At 47.2% G+C, this 18,425-nt stretch overlaps 1 protein-coding gene across 2 annotated transcripts; it reads right to left on the reverse strand.

Moving 5' to 3' along the window:
- Positions 1 to 8,009: 8,009 nt before the first annotated feature.
- LOC103285885 (probable cystatin-15) lies at positions 8,010 to 12,760 on the reverse strand. Of its 2 annotated transcripts, XM_008141303.3 has the most exons (3): positions 12,454 to 12,724; positions 9,338 to 9,448; positions 8,010 to 8,333 (listed from the first exon to the last, which is right to left on the reverse strand). In XM_008141303.3, exons 1-3 carry the CDS (start codon positions 12,646 to 12,648, stop codon positions 8,253 to 8,255), a joined length of 387 nt encoding a protein of 128 aa, XP_008139525.2. In that variant the 5' UTR covers positions 12,649 to 12,724; the 3' UTR covers positions 8,010 to 8,252. The 2 variants fall into 2 exon arrangements, with proteins under 2 accessions (XP_008139525.2, XP_054580344.1); XM_054724369.1 differs by lacking the exon at positions 9,338 to 9,448 and having other exon boundaries at positions 12,454 to 12,760.
- Between the last annotated feature and the right edge of the window lie 5,665 nt (positions 12,761 to 18,425).

An 18,425-nucleotide genomic window follows, 5' to 3' on the forward strand; every position in this document is an offset into this window, starting at 1 on the left:
ACACCCGAGCCCAGAGGCGCGCAACCCCGCCCGCACCCGGGTCCCAGCGGGGCCCCGTTCTCCCGATCCCAATTCCTGCCGGTCAACCCCCCCTCAGCAATTCCCCTGGCCATCCTGCCAGAGCTCCAGGACGGCTGCTGCAGAACTCGTCGGGCGGCTGCTTGGCGAAGCTCCGGTGCGCCCGGTGCATGGCGGCGGGCCGGTCCGGCGTCGCTGCGTCGGCCCTTGGGTCCGCAGCGGTGGCCGGTCGCCGAGCATGCGCACCTGGCCGCTTCCGGGGCATTGAGATTCTTGAAGGACTCGGAGGTCAGCAAGCGCGGAGTCTCCCACCCCATGTCTCATAGGGGCTCATCTGTCCGTGCTCGGCAGCCAGTGGAACCGTCCCCTCAGCCGGAGACCGCTGGGGGAACTGCGCTGAGCACGTTCCAGGCCGCCATTGTGTCGCCTGAGCCGTAGTTCTTAAAGTGTGGTCTTTGGGTCACCTGCATCAGCATCATCCCACATACCCCTCTTTTATTCTAGTTGTAGAGCATCCACTCAGCCAGCCCTATGGTGGTCTTAGATGGTGTCTGCTCTGCTCTCCTGTCATAGTCTCAAAGTTGTTGTGGTAGGCAACAATCAGGCTTCCGCCCTATGCCTCCATCTTGGTCCTCCTTTGTATAGTTAAGTCTTGATTGTTGTTGGTGTCACTGGGAGGGCTCTCTTTGTCTATAAAGGAAGAGTTGCTGTGCAGGAGACACGTTTATGGGCCGGGTCTTGGTGCAGCAAGGCTTTGGCGCTCACTGAATGTGTCCCTTATGCGCGTGGTTGAAATCTGGTGTCATCTCCCACAGACCACTAGATGCCCTCGTTTCTGGGTCTCCAATGGGGTGTAGATCAGCTACTGCCTTAGGCACTCAGCAGGGATTACAGCAAAAACTGTAGTTTCCTCCTCCTGTCTGAGTGGCCCTGGAGCAGTCCGACTAGAACAGCAGTTCATCTGGTCCACTGCCAGAGGGCAGGCCACCCACATGCATAAGCCCTTGCTTGGAGCGTAGGTGCGTCTGCAAGACTTGCGGGGCGGGTCTTCAAAACGTGCGGGGCGGGTCCCAGGGCGGGGCGGGTCTCAGGGCGGAGCGGGGTCTCAGGGCGCCAACAGGCCATGGTGCGGCGAGCCACAATGGCTGTGAGTCTGCTCCTTCTGCCTTCCACGTTTCTAAGTCCCCTCGTTCCGCGCTCCAGCGCAGCAAACACTGATTGCTGGGCGCACCTCCGCAAGAGTCCCGCTTCTCCCCGCAGGCATCTGGGTCTCCCGCGGGTCCCCAGAAGCTGGATTTCAGGGTGATGGAGAGCTAATCTCCCCTAGGTTTGGAACAAAAGCCCCTTTCCCCCGCCACCAGCCCGACCCATGCGCCTCCGCACCTCGTCCCCTCCGATTTCGCTGGTTTCCTCTTCCCTCTTAGCTGTAAATCTACCATTCAGCCATCTCTCCTATAGTTCTGGGCTGCAGACGCTCTGTCCTCCAGTCGTGCCCCTGAAATTGCTGTGCGCGGCGCAGTTCGCAGTTCCTTTGTTTAACTTAGCCGCCTTCTTGATTCTCCTCTGTCAAAATGGCTAGAGGACTTGAATGTAAGATGAGAACTCCTAAGAATCCTCCAAATCGGTGTTGGCAGCCTCCGGGGCCCCGAGGATCTCACTGCGCAGCTCGGCCAGGTCGGTGGCGCGGATGAGCCCCTACTGCAGAAAGATGGTCTCTTCCTTCACCAAGAGCCGCTGTGCCGAGTCCGCGGCCGCCGCCACAGCAGCTGCCGCGGCGCCCACGAGCCCATGGCCCCGGTTGCGGTGCTGACTGAGAGGAGTAGCCGCCCGGTCTGGGGAGACGCGAGCAGCAGTCGCCACCCTCACCAGTCCATGTTTCAGTTGTATTTCCGAAACTGCCATGCGAGGCAACAGATCAGCCTTTCACCTCCGCCGCCATCTTTCCTATCAGCTAATTTTTAACAGAAACTTTGCAGTCCAGAAGGAACTGGCAAGAAATATTCAAAGTGCCCGGCTGGCATGGCTCAACCTATGAACCAGGAGGTCACGGTTCAATTCCTGGTCAGGGCACATGCCTGGGTTGTGGGGTGTGGGGTGTGCAGGAGGTAGCCAATCAATGATTCTCTCTCATCATTGATGTTTTTATCTCTCTCTCCCTCTCCTTTCCTCTCTGAAATCAATAAAAATATAAATAAATTATCTAGATGAGACTGGCTATGAGGGCATAGAAGGCCTCCTGCACAGTTGGTGGGGATGAGAACTGGTGCCTCTATTCTAGAGGACAAATTGAGGGCTTGCAAACCCTGAAATGCCGCAAGTCCATCCTCACGTGCCAGTTGAAAGAATTTCTTAGGTACAGGAGGAACTTAAAGGTAAAAGTTCATTGCAGCAAATTCGGCAGCAAGATATCAGAAGCAGTTTAGGGATGGAAGAAAGGGTAGGTAAAATAGGTGGGCATACTATGCAAAAGTTAGAAACTAGACTAGATGTATACAGAGAAACAAGAGCAGATCTTTTAGAAGACAATGCTAACAGGAAAAAGTAAATTCAAGGGCCTTGGCTGGTGTGGATCAGTGGTTAGAGCATCAGCCTAAGCATTGAAAGGTCACGGGTTTGATTCCTGGTCAAGGGAACATATTTAGGTTGCGGAATTGATCCCTGGCCCCCATTGGGGTTCGTGCAGGAGGCAACCAATCAATATGTCTCTCTCACATTGGTGTTTCTCTCTCTCTCTCTCTCTCTCTCTCTTTCTCTCTCTCTCTCTCTTCCCCTCTGCCCCTCTCTCTAAAAAAAAACAAAAATCAATGGAAAAATATCCTCAGTGAGGATTAACAAAAAAAAGTAAATTCAAGATACATAATGACACAATTACATAAACATTATGAATTCAAAACAATATTACCAATTCTTCAAGAATACCGGCATAAAGATACCCATAAAAGTCATAAGATTGGTTATCTAAGAAGGAAATGGACAGGGAACACCAGAGTAGATGTAAGAGAAAAAGAGAATGAATCAATAAATGAATAAATGGGAAGCAGATGAGCCAGAGAGGACTCCAGCACACTTGAGATGGCAAGGGGTAAGGTCTAGGAGTGGGAAAGTACTGAGAACTGAGTCATAGAGGAGAAAAGTGCCTTCAAGTGCCCCTCCCCCATGAGGACGTCCCCTGTAAGCAGTGTATCTGTTGAGTACCTCCTGCACAGGAGGGGAGGGTTGTGAGTCCTTGCCTGCCCAGTTTGGCATGGGAGATCAGCTTGAAGAGTCTCCAATTAATGATTTCTTGATTTCTACCTTAATTTCACTGTGGTTTTAGAATAGTCTGCATGGTATCGGGTCTGTGAATTTTGCTGAGAATTACTTTGTGACACACCATGGATCAATTCTGAAAATGTTTCATGTATGCCTGACAAGACCATGAACTCATGTTCAATGTTTCAGTGATGTTCAGGACAATTTGATATTGTGTCATTCAGATCTTCTGTATCAGAATTTGAGACCCTGACTGACGTATTGTGTCCAGTCAGTTTTACCAGTTTCTGGAGGTTGTGTTTTCTACTTTCACTATAATTGTGTATTTGATTATTTCTTCTTTCTGTTCTTTCCTTTTTTGCTTTAAGTATTTTGAAACAGGTGAACATTTTCATCAGCATAATAGCCCCCTTGATTTTAAGTGGTGCTTGTTGTCTTACCATTAATTTTATAGGCTACTAGAGGCCCAGTGCATGATTGAATCATGCATGTGTAGGGTCCCGTACACGCTTTCGCTTTCGATTGTGGGGGAGCTGGGTGCCTGTCCGCTGGTGCCAGAGCAGACAGGCACCCAGCTCCCCCGCTTTTGATGGTCTGTGGCGGGACGTGAGCTCGCTGTCCCAGAGGCCCCTTCTGTTCCGCAGCACAGCCATGGCACAGACGCTGGCCCAATCGGCTACCCCGGCCACCCCGAGTCCCACCCCCTGCGCCTCCCGCTGGCCCAATCGTGGGTGTAGTGGAGTGATGGTAATTTACATATTACCCTTTTATTAGGTAGGATTAGTACTGTTACACTATAAGCATTGGCATAGTATACTTTAGTCCATCCTTATTTTTCCAGAATCTGTTTTCTTATATTTATGATGTGTTTCCTTTTTGCTTTTTTTTTTGTGTTTTTTTTTTTTTACATATATTTTAATGATTTCAAAAAGGAAGGGAGAGGGACAGAGAATCAATGATCGGCTGTCTCCTGCACATTCCCTACTAGGGAATGAGCCCGCAACCCAGGCATGTGCCCTGAGCGGGAATCAAACCGTGATCTCCTGGTTCATAGATTGGCACTCAACCACTGAACCATGCCAGCTGGGTGCTTTGTTTTCTTTTTTCTTTTTTCCCAACAATAAACTAAATTTATCTTTTAACTAGAGCATTAAGTTCACTTACATCATTCTAGCTACATTTACTCTTCTCCCAGCTTTGTGCCATGATTTCACATATACTAATTCTATATGTATTTTACAATCTTCAATAAAATATTATTTTTACAGTCTGTATATCATCTAGATTTATCCACATATTTATTCTTTTGAATGTTGTTTCTTTCTTCCTACTATACTATTTTTCCATCTTTTCCTTCTGCCCAGAAAACTCCCTTTAGTATTTATTTTAGAACAATTCTACTGGCAATAATTACATTCCACATTGTTTAAAATTACTCGATTTTATATGCATTTTTGAGAGATATTTTTGCTGGCTAAGGAATCACTTAGAAGATGCATGACAATATCTTTTGACTTTCCTTGGTTCCTATCTGAGGGCAGCGGAAAACCTGATGTTTGCTTATTTGAAGATAAACACCTCTGGCTGATTTTAAGACTTTCTCCTTAAATTTGATTTTTAACCTTTTCATGCTCAGCTTTGGGTTTCTTCTCTTATCCTGCATGGGGTTTGAATACTGCTTTTAAAAAAATGGTTTGATGTCTTTGGTCAGTTCTGTATAACTCGGGCTTTACATTTCCAAATATTGCTTCTGCCCCATTGTCTCTTCCTTTCACTATGAGGCAGATCTCACATTGACCTTCTCATGCTTTTCATCCTGCACCCTCTCCCTTGTCCTGCCTCCTGTTGTCTAATTCTCCTTTCAGCTGTTTCTAATCTGAGGTTAACCTGCCTGTCTCATTATTCATTTCAGTTCTTGTATTTTTCAGTCCTAGGACTTTCCTTTTATTCTTTCTGATAACTTCAACTTCTTTGACAATATTATTCATCTTTGAATTCCTTGAACCAACTCATCCTAGGTATGTTAAAGTCCATATCTGATAACCACATTGACTAGATAGCTTTTCAGGTTTGTTTCTATTATTTATCTTTGTTCTGTCCCATCTTGTCTTGTACTTTCTTTGATAGTTTTTTTTTTTATGTGTTCTAGAAATTTGTGTTTCAAAAATATAGAACTAATTTGAACCTTTGTGTTATTTGGCTAATATTTTAGATTTATCTAACAGCTATGCACAGAATGTAAGCCTTAGAACAGATCTATGTAAAATATAAGCAATTTCAGAGATAAGAGGTGTCATCATTTAAAGAGTAACCGATTTTGAAAGTGGGAGGCAGTGGAGAAAGTGGAGAGGAAGAAAAATAGATGGTACAGGGTCTATGGAGTATTGGGAATAGATTGAGGCAGGTGCTATGGGGCCCTTGAGTTTGGGGCAGTTGGAAATGGGGTGAGGGGCTCATCCTGACAAATGCAATGATTTGAGACATTGATTTGTTGGTTTTGATCCACTGATGGTATTGCTAGGCTGACAATATGACCTCATAAGAGAGGACAAGAGAGCAGATAAACAGCAGCCATTTCTGGGCAGGTGATTTTGTTCTGAAAATAATATTTGGAGGGCATCACAGAAAGGAAATAAGAAGTGGTTAGTTACAAGTGTTTCTAAGCCTTTGTTTCTGTGCTAATAACAATGAATCTTTATGTTTGGAAACCAAAGAGTCAAAAGGGAAATTGGTGATAAGAGTGCTGGATTCAGTCGGCCTTGAGCTCAATTCAGAAAACCGCGTGAGACAAGTTGCTAGTTTCCTGATATAGAAATGGGAAAAGGGGCTGATGGTGGAGAGTCACAGAGATAATCTCATCACTTGAAATTTACTACATCCAATGTGTAGGGAGCACGGTTCTCCTACTTCTCCACCTCCTTCCCTCTGCCTTGAATTTTTCCCCAAAGACCCCAGTGCTGGGATTTGGGTTAAGCCCCATTTTCAGGAGGGGGGGGGCTGTCCCTCAGCAAATATATTTCATAAAACAATCTGGGTTTTGTGGAAATTAAGAATTTCTAAAATGTGTCCATTTTTATATTGTGTGTTCATATTGTAACTTTCAAGTATATTTTTACTCCCTCCTAATTTGGGACAAATGGTGGCTGGACTGAATCTAAGAGGTCTCTCCAGGACACAGTGACACAGGATAGATTACTCCTGGTTCTAACAGACCTTAGTGAGTGGCGCATCATTTAAAAACTACTAATGTGGGTGCAAGGACAGTGGTGTCAGGCACAAAATGTACCAACCCTACCAAAGACCTGTAATTCTGTGAGAGTGGGAATCAGAGGAAAGACGTAGGCCACAAACAAGATACACTAACTGCGACTTACACAATTTCTAAATATTGAAATTCCTTAGAGAACCATTACACGACCTTGGCCACAAGTGCCAATCACCTGGGGGCTTTATATATTTCTGATGTCAGGTCACAAAAATTCTTCTATAGTAGAGATGGGGGTGTGGCCTGGTCTCGAGGAAATTTGTAAAATAAAACCAATGGGGTTTTCATACAAATCAAGGTAGGAAACAACTGAAATACAGTGAAAAGGAACAGGACACCAGGCCTTTCTGATGTAAAATGGGATCTGATGTAAAATGGGAGTCAGAGGCAAAGGTGATGCCACCCATGAGGAATGCCAACTAGCATTCAGGCAGGGCCTGCCTGTCCTTGACCCATGAACAATGTCTCAACCACTAGGAACCCGAGTGCTATCATAGGCAGGAGTGGGCAATAGGCCGGCTTTGCTGACGACACACATGCCCTTGCAACTTTATAGACGCCCCTTTAGAGCTGTGGGCAGATGTTACAAACTCTATACACAGATTGGTCAAAAACTTCCAAGCTGGCCCAGGCCACTGTCTTTGTGCTGTCTCCAACTGTCCAGGAAAACCCTATACCGTCAGCCTCATGACCAGTTCATGGGGATGGGATGGCCAGGAAAGAGCCAGCCTTTCGATTATGGACCAATTAAACCAGAGTTCCCAGAAACCCAGGAGGGATGAAGGAAGTCCCATCAGCCCTTGGTTCTGAAGTATTCCGACAGAAGGCATTGCCAATGTGTCTCTGTCCCCATTCATGCTCTGTACCCTCCCATGCCTTCCATCTGTCTCTCCAGGCTGCTCCTCCCCAGGACCCAGGGACAGAGAGTTGCTCATCAGAGTGGGTGTCAGTGGCCACAGTGCCTGTCCCAGGGGAAGTGATTAGTGTTGATAGCCATTAACATCACACTAAGCCAAGATGGAGAAATAGAGGCTTCAGGGAGTATGTGGGAATATAGTGACTGGAGCTGCTACATTATAGGTCTTCTCAGAGAGCATGAGAGGATGTTCTTGTTGATGACTCAGCTCTTTGTGTAGATGCTCTGATGAATGTACATGGAGGACAGAGCCTTCAATCAGCTTCCGTCGCCCACCTTCCATCCCTATGCCTGGGCATAACGCACTGTAAAAAGGCCACTATACTGTGACCTGAGCCCAGAGGGGGGTAGGGGAGAAATTGTTTGCATTCCTATCAGTGGAATGAAAGAGGAGCATGAAGAGATTGGGGAATAAATGAATAAACAAATAGATGGATGGATGAATAAATGAACAAAAGGAAAAATGGATGGATGGATGGATGGATGGATGGATGGATGGATGGATGTACAAGCAAGCAGTGAAGCTCTATAAGAAGCAGTAAGGACAAGCCACACGTGAACTGGGAAGTTGGATTTACTCAACACTCTGCATCTGCAGCCAAGGTAAGAACAAAAGTGATAAATTCTCTGCCACTGGCAGAGCTTTCTCTGGAAAATAAACAACACGAGAATGCAAAACTGACAGGGACCCAGAAAGTGCTCTGAGATGCCTTTAATTCCCCTGTGCTTCACAGACAGACCAACTGTCACTTTCTAGAGGAAAAGAATCTTCTGCTGAGAGAAATAGGCGCTCCTTCCCGCCTATGTCTGCATGCAGGTGCTGTCCAGGAGGGTGAACTGGGAAATCCATGGTCGGGCATCCACAATAAAAGTGCAGTTCACCTGAAAAATGTAATTGCAGGACAAAATCAGAACCATGTAGCACATGAAGGCATTTACCATGAAGAACTTGATAGGAGTTCAAGATGCATTTAAAACTACAAAAGAAAAGAAAGAAGAAACAGTGGCCTGAATAGAATTTAGAATGCTCAAGGTTCAAACAGGATGATAGGCAGTGGTTACCTAAGTTGCCCACCTGAGCCCAGAGAGTCCTAAGAGGATGCCTGCTGGGGCCAGCACCTGGCCTCTGAGGATGTCCCAGTTCACATGATGAGTGCCCCCTTCCCCATGAGTTCTAGGGAGCCAGCACAATGCCCAGGAGATGGTCCAGGTGGACATGCACCCACTCAGCAGAAGCTGCAAACCCACCCCAAGGGGAGGCTTTCCCCAAGGCTGGGGTAGAAGGGGAAGACCAGCCCCACTGACAGTGTCACCCTAAGTGAGGCCCATCCCCAAGGTCCGAGTTCCATGGATCAGATGTCATCTCATAGGATAATGAACAAGGGCTTGGACTGATGAGGATTGTCCTTGCAGCCCAAGGGGCTAGAGGGAGAGGTGGGATGACCAGACTAACTAGATGGTCTTAATTCCGGAAGAGCAGGAATAAAGAAAGAGTGAGGACCATAGGGAGAATAGCATCTGTCTGAACCTGAGGTCTCAGGAAACTTCTACACTGCGACCCCAGGAGAGGGCTCCATCCCAGGAGGAAGATAGGACGTTGTCAGAGTGTCTCTGTTCAGCCAGTCAGGCTGGGAGCACAAGGTTCAGCTCACTGCTCTACAGGGAGCAGCTCTCTGCCTTCCCCCTCCAAGGTGGGAGCTATGGAACCTGGTGAGAGAGAGACTAAGACCCTCATCTACTCCAGAGGTGTCTCTGACACCTGGTGGGGAGGGGCTAAGTCTCATATACCCCAGGAGTATTCATGAAAACTTTCTTAAACCTTCTCTCTGATATTATTTTTTATTTCCAGAAGGTTCATGATGCTTTGGGTTATTTTAGTCTCAAACCTCTTTCATGTCTGGGCCTTCTTGCAAAGGGCAGTTGTCAATGTCTTCATCATGTTTCTTACAAACCGTGCGGCCCATATTCAAGTCCATTAAATAATTCCAAGAAAACAGCTGTCAAAAAGAAAGTGTAGAAATTGCTATAAATACTTACTGTGAACTAATGAGTAAAACACAGACAACTAAACAGAAAAGTGGGGAAAAGATATGAATGTGCAGCTGCATGCATATAAATAATGACATACATCGGTGCACTTTTCCTTATTTTTTAATTTATTTATTATTTCACTTGCTCCTTGATAGTCTCCATTTCTATTACAAAAAGATGTTCATGTGTGCGCACAAAGCATGCACTCCCCTGCTACACTCCTGATGGCTGATGCCAGGCAACCACATCGATAGTGCCATGCACACAGGGGAACATGTGCACAGGATGGAAAGCTCCACAGCAAGGAGCCTACACACGCTGCAGCCACACCTGACACAAGACCCGTCTCTCAGTTCTATGCCCGGGCACAGCCGGACACCAGAACACACAGAATGATTGTTGCTATGGAGAGTAGGATGATGAGCTTGCCTGTCCTCTGACTAGACATCAGAGCTGCACTATTCCTTTTGGGGGCCCCGGGGGTGGGGAACATTCTGTCTCTTCCTGTGGGAGCTGGCTGCACAAAAGGGCTCATCTTGCAGACATACATTGAGGTGATATTTATGAATCAGGTGCTGCTTGAGTATTTTTTAGGCTTCTACAAGAAGTTATTGAAAGTTGTGATTTCCTCCTCTGGTTGGTGTGCGTCAGTTGGTTGGAGCATCGTCCTGTGCACTGGAAGGTCATGGGTTTGATTCCCAGTCAGGGCACCTTCCTAGGTTGCAGGTTCGATTTCTGGTAGAGACACGTATGGGAGGCAAGTGATCAATGTATCTCTCTCACAATTTCTCTCTCTCTCTCTCAAATTAATAAGAACAAGTTTAAAAATAAAAATTAAGAAAAAAGTTGTGATCTCCTTTCTTTAAATATAGTCTATGAAAACGAGGGAAGAACTCAAACTCGGAGAGAAATGTAGCCAAAAAGCAGCGCAGGCAGGAACATGCCTCTCTCACTGGACTGACCTGGAATTGTTTAGAAAGTTGATTCGTTTGGGCCTCAGGAATTCCTGCAGCGACACATGACACTCACTCGTGCCTGGACACACACCAACAACACACCAGATACACAGACACTCTTGCATGCCCAGGCCCTCTGAATAGTCGTCAGACCCTGAGCTAGGACAGGGTTCGGGGTCTGGTGCAGGGGCAGTAGTGTTGGTGTCCCAGGGGCCTGTGTGGCCTACCCGGATGCAGCACAAGAAAGAGGCAGACTTCAGGAAATGGGGAAGACTGAGGGGAGCCAGTGTCCCCATGCAGGTGAGGTCCACCCTCCTGTGCATCTCTTCCAGAGGGTGGTCAGTGGTGGGACCCTGTGGCAGGGTGCCTGGCTCAGGGCTGTTCACGGGGAACCAGAATCTGGACATGGACAGAATGACTTGAGAACAACACTCTTTATTCAAGTCAGTGTAGGCAGGAAGTGGTAAGAATAAACATCAGTGGGAAGGTTTGCATAAACAGATGCTAATGACACCTACGTTTATTTCAGGCCCAATCTCTTCCTACCCTTAAAGCTCTATAACCCACTGTGGGTCCAGGCCTGGTGGGAGGCGGCAGAGAGGTTATATATATTTCAGAGAGGAAGGGAATTGGAAAGATAGAAACATCAATGGTGAGAGAGAATTATTGATCGGCCGCCTCCTGCACAACCCCTAGAGGTCAAGCCGGCAACCTGGGCACGTGCCCTGATGGGGAATCAAACCATGATCACCTGGTTTATAGGTCAACGCTCAACCATGAGCCATGCTGGCCAGGCTAATCCACTGCCTTCTTGACCTTCCATAGCTGGTTCAGGGATACTAAATGTCATATTTCTGCCTAGATTTCTCCACCTTAGGTCTGCCCTTGACCCCACCGTTTTTCTCACACCCCACCTCAGTGCACCCCACATCCACCTTTAAGCAGACCCAGACACCAGCACTTCTTCTATCTCCTGGTGACCAGGAGACCATCCCTGCCTCCTGGTCTCAGCTTGCCCACGGGCTGCGGAACCCACTGTGCCCACAGCATCCAGAGAGATGTCGCTAAAGCATCTGAATTACTTCCCCCCGTGGCTCCTCATTACTCTGAGAATAAAACCCTAACCCCTCACCTGTGACTCTGAGCATGCCCCAGCCTCCCCTCCCCCTGAACACTCCTTCTCTGTGACACAGGTCCAGACTATTTGGCCATTTCCAGGACTCCTGTGGCTTGTCCTGGTCCAGGGGCCCCTTGGTGGCTGCCTGCCCTTCTTGTCCCCAAACCTCCACCATGTGACTTGGTCCTTCCGGGAGTGCCCCTCAAAGAGAGGCCCTCTCTGACCGCCCCCACATACCTTGCCTCCCAGGGCCCTGGGGCCCTGCACTGACGTTCTTGTCCCAACCTTCCACTGTTTCACTCACGAACCTGAGGCCTGACTGCCTCTCATCACCGGCATAACAGTCCCATGAGAACATGTCTCTGTCTGTCTTCTCTGCCACCTCCCACCAGGCCTGGACCCACAGTGGCTGCCAGGTCAAGGCCTGCCGGCTTCAAGGCAAGCAGGAAACTCGCAGCACCTGCCTTCAGATCAGCACAGCGAGGCTCGCCGGAGCCTGGCCGCGGCTGCAGTCAGGCCCCTCCGTGCCGCCTTTCCTTCTGGGCTTTTGTCTCCAGCCTCTGCTTCTCTTTGCCCTTCTCCTCACCTGTCAGTCTCTGAGGCCCCTGCTTCTCTCAGCTACCTCACTGGAGAGGCGCTTTTCTCTCCCCCACACGGCAGCTGAGTGCTCTCCTTTCTGCTCCTTTCCTACTCTACCCCGATTTTCAGGGGCTTCGCTCGTTAAGAAACCAAAACAGAAACTTGAAGCACTTGTAATGATACCTTGCATTTTAAAAAATATTTACCGAAAACAAAAAATCTTCCTTTCCTCATTTGCAGAACCAAAGATTCACCCCTCCCAGGCCTGTTTGGGGGCGGGGGTGTGTGTGTGTGGGGGGAGCGCGGCGTTGAAGCTTACCTTGCGCTGGCTTCTCCCCACCCACAGCAGCTTGTAAGCATACTCATCCACCTGGGCTTGGTTGAACTGAAACATGGCAAACTCCACACCTATGGCAAATAATTGCGTGTTCTTACTAACGTCCACAAACTTGGAACTGCAGACAGGAGGCCCCAGTGCAAGGAGCCCCAGAAGCAGAGGCACCTTCAGGAGCATGCTGCCTGGTGCCAGCCCTGGAGGCCAGCAGCACGCAAGTGTTGAGTGGCAGCTGCTTTGGAGCTGCCTCCATAGCGCCCCATCCCACACAGCCCTGCCCCCAGAATCCATGCGCTGACATGCGCCTTGTCCAGCTCCTCCTCTCCACTCCCTTCCTTGTCATCACCAAACAGAAGGCAGAACATTTTCCAAGCCTTTGTCACATAAGCCTTGAACCCAAGGACATTCATGCCATATGACCTGTTCCCTGCACATTTCCAGGGCTGCCTCCTCCTGTCTCAGACCAGGCCTGATAGGGTCTGGGGAGGGGTCTTAAGCCCCGCTAGCTTGCCCTCACAGCAGCACAGCGTGGGGATGACAGTCACAGGAGCTCTTAGGAATACCGATGGACCCTAAGTCTGAGGACTTGATATAAAAGCCAGGTCAACCTCTGACCTTGGCTGCAGCCTACAATCTCAGGGAACATCAGAAGGGTCAGGGAGAGGTCAGTGCACAATCTTCTACACTACCTCTGACACCTGCTGACCTACTCGCTGTGAGGCCTGCCCATGCTTGGCAGTGCAGAGAGGGAGTTCTATTATACTGGGATGGGTTTACACCCCCAAAGGGCCACCCCACTGTGATCATGGTCACAGATATGGAAGCAGAGGGGACACAAGAGGCTGCTCCCTGGGAAAACTGTCTGCATTCCTATGAGTAAAATGGAAGAGGGGCATGGGGAGATTGGAGAATAAATAAATAAACAAATAGATGGATGGGTAAATAAGTGGACACATGGACAACAGGATGGATGGGTGGGTGGGTGGATGGATGGATGGATGGATGGATGGATGGATATACAAACAAACCAGTGGGGCTCTACAAGAAGCAGTAAGGACAAGCCACACACGAACTGGGAAGTTGGATTTACTCAACACGCTGCACCTGCAGCCAAGGTAAGAACAATAGTGATAAATTCTCTACCACATGTCACTAGCAGAGCTTTCTCTGAAAAATAAACAACACGAGAATGCAAAACTGACAGGGACCCAGAAAGTGCTCCGAGATGCCTTTAATTCCCCTGTGCTTCACAGACAGACCAACTGTCACTTTCTAGAGGAAAAGAATCTTCTGCTGAGAGAAGCAGGCGCTCCTTCCCCGCCTGTGTGCATGCAGGTGCTGTCCAGGAGGGTGAACTGGGAAATCCATAATCAGGCATCCACAATAAAAGTGCAGTTCACCTGAAAAATGTAATTGCAGGACAAAATCAGAACCATGTAGCACATGAAGGCATTTACCATGAAGAACTTGATAGGAGTTCAAGATGCATTTAAAACTACAAAAGAAAAGAAAGAAGAAACAGTGGCCTGAATAGAACTTAGAATGCTCAAGGTTCAAACAGGATGATAGGCAGTGGTTACCTGAGTCTGTCCTCCTGAGCCCAGAGAGTCCTAAGAGGATGCCTGCTGGGGCCAGCACCTGGCTCTGAGGGTCTCCCAGTGCCCATGATGAGTGCCCCCTTCCCCATGAGTTCTAGGGAGCCAGCACAATGCCCAGGAGATGGTCCAGGTGGACATGCACCCACTCAGCAGAAGCTGCAAACCCACCCCAAGGGGAGGCTTTCCCCAAGGCTGGGGTAGAAGGGGAAGACCAGCCCCACTGACAGTGTCACCCTAAGTGAGGCCCATCCCCAAGGTCCGAGTTCCATGGATCAGATGTCATCTCATAGGATAATGAACAAGGGCTTGGACTGATGAGGATTGTCCTTGCAGCCCAGGAAGCTAGAGGGAGAGGTGGGATGACCAGACTAACTAGATGGTCTAAGTTCCGGAAGAACAGGAGCAAAGACAGAGGGAGGACCACAGGGAGAATAGCATCTTCCTGAACCTGAGGTCTCAGGAAACTTTGAGACTAGGACCCAGGGAGAGAGCTCCATCCAAGGAGGAAGGTAGGATGTTGTCAGAGTGTCTCTGTTCAGCCATCAGGCTGGGAACACAGGATTCAGCTCACTGCTCTACAGGGAGCAGCAGCTCTCTGCCTTCCCCCTCCAAGGTGGGAGCTATGGAACCTGATGGGAGAGAGACTAAGACCCTCATCTACCCCAGAAGTGTCTCTGGGTCCTGTTGGGAGAGGGGTCAGGACCCTCATTTTACCCCTGGAGTGTTCCTGAAGACTTTCTTAAGCCTCCTCCCATAGTATAGTTTTTCTGTGAGATAATAGAAAACATATACTAATATATATATACACACACACACACATATATATACATATATATACACACACACACACATATATATATACACATGTATATATATATCTATATATCTATATCTATATCTATAGATATATATAGATAGATAGATAGATAGATAGATAATCTCCACCCCCTGATTCTTGGCACAGAGCTCTTGAATTTCTTGTTGCCAGAAGCCAATCCCAGCATGTCATAATTGCAAGAGTTTCATTGAATGGTTGATGGAACTTGGGGACTCAACAAGGGCTGAGTCACATATGTTATGGCCTGTTGGGAATGGCTAAAGGCATTTCCCCAAATCTGAAAAGGATACATAAATTGATTGATTGCTACCAGACAGCTCAGGGCATCTTAATCTACATGTTATTTCCTCCTATTGGCCAAACACCTGAACAGCTGAAGGCAATTCCCCAATCTGAGAATGGATTCTGTACTTAACCCTACCCTTTGATGTGTATATCTCTACCTTGCCTTAGGACAAATTGTGTTAATAAAAAGCAAGGGGTCCTGAGACAAAGAGAACTTGGTTTATTTAGCCAGGCTCCTCTGCCCCCCCAAATGCTTTTCAAAATTATGTTTTGTCTCTGGACTCTTTATTAATTTATGCATAGCCCTTCTCCAGGTTTCCAGAACCCTTCTAGATGCCAGATCAAGACCACCAGTGTTACTTATAAATTTCGAAGTGATAAGAACACTAAGAGCATTTTTTGTTCTATTAAGGTGACTCTGGATGGGCTCTTGGATGAGGACTGGGTGACAAAAAGAACAAATCATGATCAGTAGGTTAGAATTTTTAGCCCCACCAACCCCCTATCTTCCAAAGAGGGGAAAGAGGCTGGAAATTGAGTTAATCATCAATCATGCCTACATGATGAAGCCTCCATAAAATCCCCAAAATATAGGATTTGGGAACTTTGCGGTGGGTGGACACATTCATGTACTGAGAGGGGATGCCCCCTGACTGCATGTGGACAGGACTCCTGCTCTCTGACCTCCCCAGACCTCACCCTGTGTATCTCTTCAGCTGGCTGTTCATTTGTATCCTTCACCATGTCCTTTAATAAACTATTAAACATAAGTTAAGTGTTTCTTGAGTTCTGTGAGCTGCTCTAGCAAATTAGAGGTGGTTGTGGGAACCTTGGATTTTTAGCCAAATCAAACAGAAGTTGTGGGTAACCTGGGGACCTACTATTGTGATTTGCATCTGAAGCGAGGAGGAAGTAGTCTTATGGGGCTGAGCTCTTAACCTGTGGAATCTGACACTATCTCCAGATAGAATTAGAATTACATTACATTGTAAGATATCTAGTTGATGTTACAGAATTGCTTGTTGTGGGAACACCTCAACCCATTTGGTGACCAAAAGTATCAGGAATGAAATATTCTGGGTGAGGAGTAAAGGAAACATATAGCAAGACTGTAAGTTTTCTTTGCAATAAACCTTTCTTGATATTATTTTTCATTCTCAGAAGATTCATGAGGCTTTGGGGCTGCTTTTATTCTCAAATCTTCTCCGCTCCTGGGACTTCTTGCAAGGGGCAGTTTTCAATAACTTCATCATATTTTTTTACAAATTGTGCGGCCAATCTCTAAACCTCACTGTCCATAACCCTTCTTCTTTGGCAGTTGCTGAACTCCAGTTTTTGTTCCCCAAATTGAGACAAAGAAAATGCTTTTTCTTCAGAGACATTGAAAATCACCACCTCTTGGGTCCGGCCGAGACCAAACCAGAGGGAGTCGGACCTCCGTTACCACCATTTGTCCACCATCCAGAGCTGAGGGGTCAGTGCTGACATGTACACATAAGGAACTGGTGGACATTGAAATTGGGTCTCTAAAGAACTGCTGGTCCAGAAAGAAACTCACTATAGACTGATTCATTTGCCTGTCAGCATAACTATTATTGCTCGTCTCACATTTAGTTCTTGTAAGTATATCTCTAGTGACATATGATTTCGCTCATCTAGGGGAAATGATGAACAACATAGACTGATGAACAAGAACAGAACCAGAAACAAGGAGGCATCGATCGGACTATCGGGCCTCAGAGGGAGGAGAGGGGAAGGTGGGGGGAGGGGGGAGAGATCAACCAAAGGACTTTTGTGCATGCATATGAGCCTAACCAATGGTTAAGTTCAACAGGGGGTTGGGGCATCCGTGGGGAGGGGTGTGGGATGGGAATGGGGGGATGAGGACAAATATGTGACACCTTAATCAATAAAGAAATTAAAAAAAAGAAAAGAAAAGAAAATCACCACCTCTCACTCCTCCATTCACACCCCCACTGCCCTCCGACTTTCCCATCTCTTCCTTACAGGTCTTATTCCAAGATAGGCAGAATAGGGATGAGACAGTTCCACACCATGTGAGTGTCCATCACCACTCATTTCTCCGCAGGGCGGTGATTACTGCCTGTCATCCAAGTCCTCAGCATGGAGAGCAGTCTGGGTCCCCAGGAAGGGTAATTTATTTTTTTAAATATATTTTTATTGATTTCAGAGAGGAAGGGAGAGGGGGAGAGAGATATAAACATCAATGATGAGAGAATCATTGATCGGCTGCCTCCTGCATGTCTCACACTGGGGATCGAGCCCACAACCCGGGCAAGTGCCCTGACCGGGAATCAAACTGTGACCTCCTGGTTCACAGGTCCACTGAGCCATGCCAGCTGGGCCTCAGGTAAAATAATTTATACATCAAGCAGTAGGTAGGCACATGCAGAGCTGAGCTGATGCCTTCGAAGGTCAACTGCAGTCCTGGTAAAGATATTCTCTTATTTTTATTTTTTTTATTTTATTGGTAAAGATATTCTTGTAAAGCAGTGACCCTTGCAGTGCTCTTGGTGGGTATCTACATATAAAAAGTTTCCCTTGGCCACTCTTTCCCTCTTCTCAGGCCTGGACATGGCCCCTCTGGAGAAGACCTATGTCATGTATGAAAGAAAAGCTATAAAATGGAGTTGGTATTGTCAAGAAAGCAAACTAAAATGGAGTCAGAGATCTCCAACAAGCTGAGCTAACACACTTCCTCCGTCTGAAACTGAATGTTTAAATTGGGCTAAACCAAAAGGCTACATCCTGATACAGTTCCTGGAACTGGCTCTGCATCACTGAGCTCTCTATTAAAAGTTTTTCACCTAGCAATTAATCATGGATAGCATACTGTCGTCTGCCTGCCAGCATCAATCACAGCTCTTTCAAAGCAACTTGTGTAATAACTTTGGAAGTGACCCTTTTTAAGTCTTTATAAACTCTATCTCTTTCTTTCTCCCTGGGAACTCAGTTGGATTTCTGCCTAAATCTGTCTCTCAAATTGCAATTTCTTAAAAAAAAACACAAACACACACACAAAAAAACAAACAAAAACAAACTTGTTTGCCTTGCAATTCTTGCTCAAAACTGATTAACACCTATGAGCCCTGTGGCCTGAAGCAGAAGTGGCCTTATTTCTTGGGAAGTTCTCCTGCACTCCTTGACGTTCAGGAAGTTTATATGAAAAGAATAAAGTTTTTGTTTCATTTGAAACAACATCAAGTTTTGCAACC

Source organism: Eptesicus fuscus, chromosome 12, assembly GCF_027574615.1.
Source record: "Eptesicus fuscus isolate TK198812 chromosome 12, DD_ASM_mEF_20220401, whole genome shotgun sequence".
Classification (NCBI taxonomy): domain Eukaryota; kingdom Metazoa; phylum Chordata; class Mammalia; order Chiroptera; family Vespertilionidae; genus Eptesicus; species Eptesicus fuscus.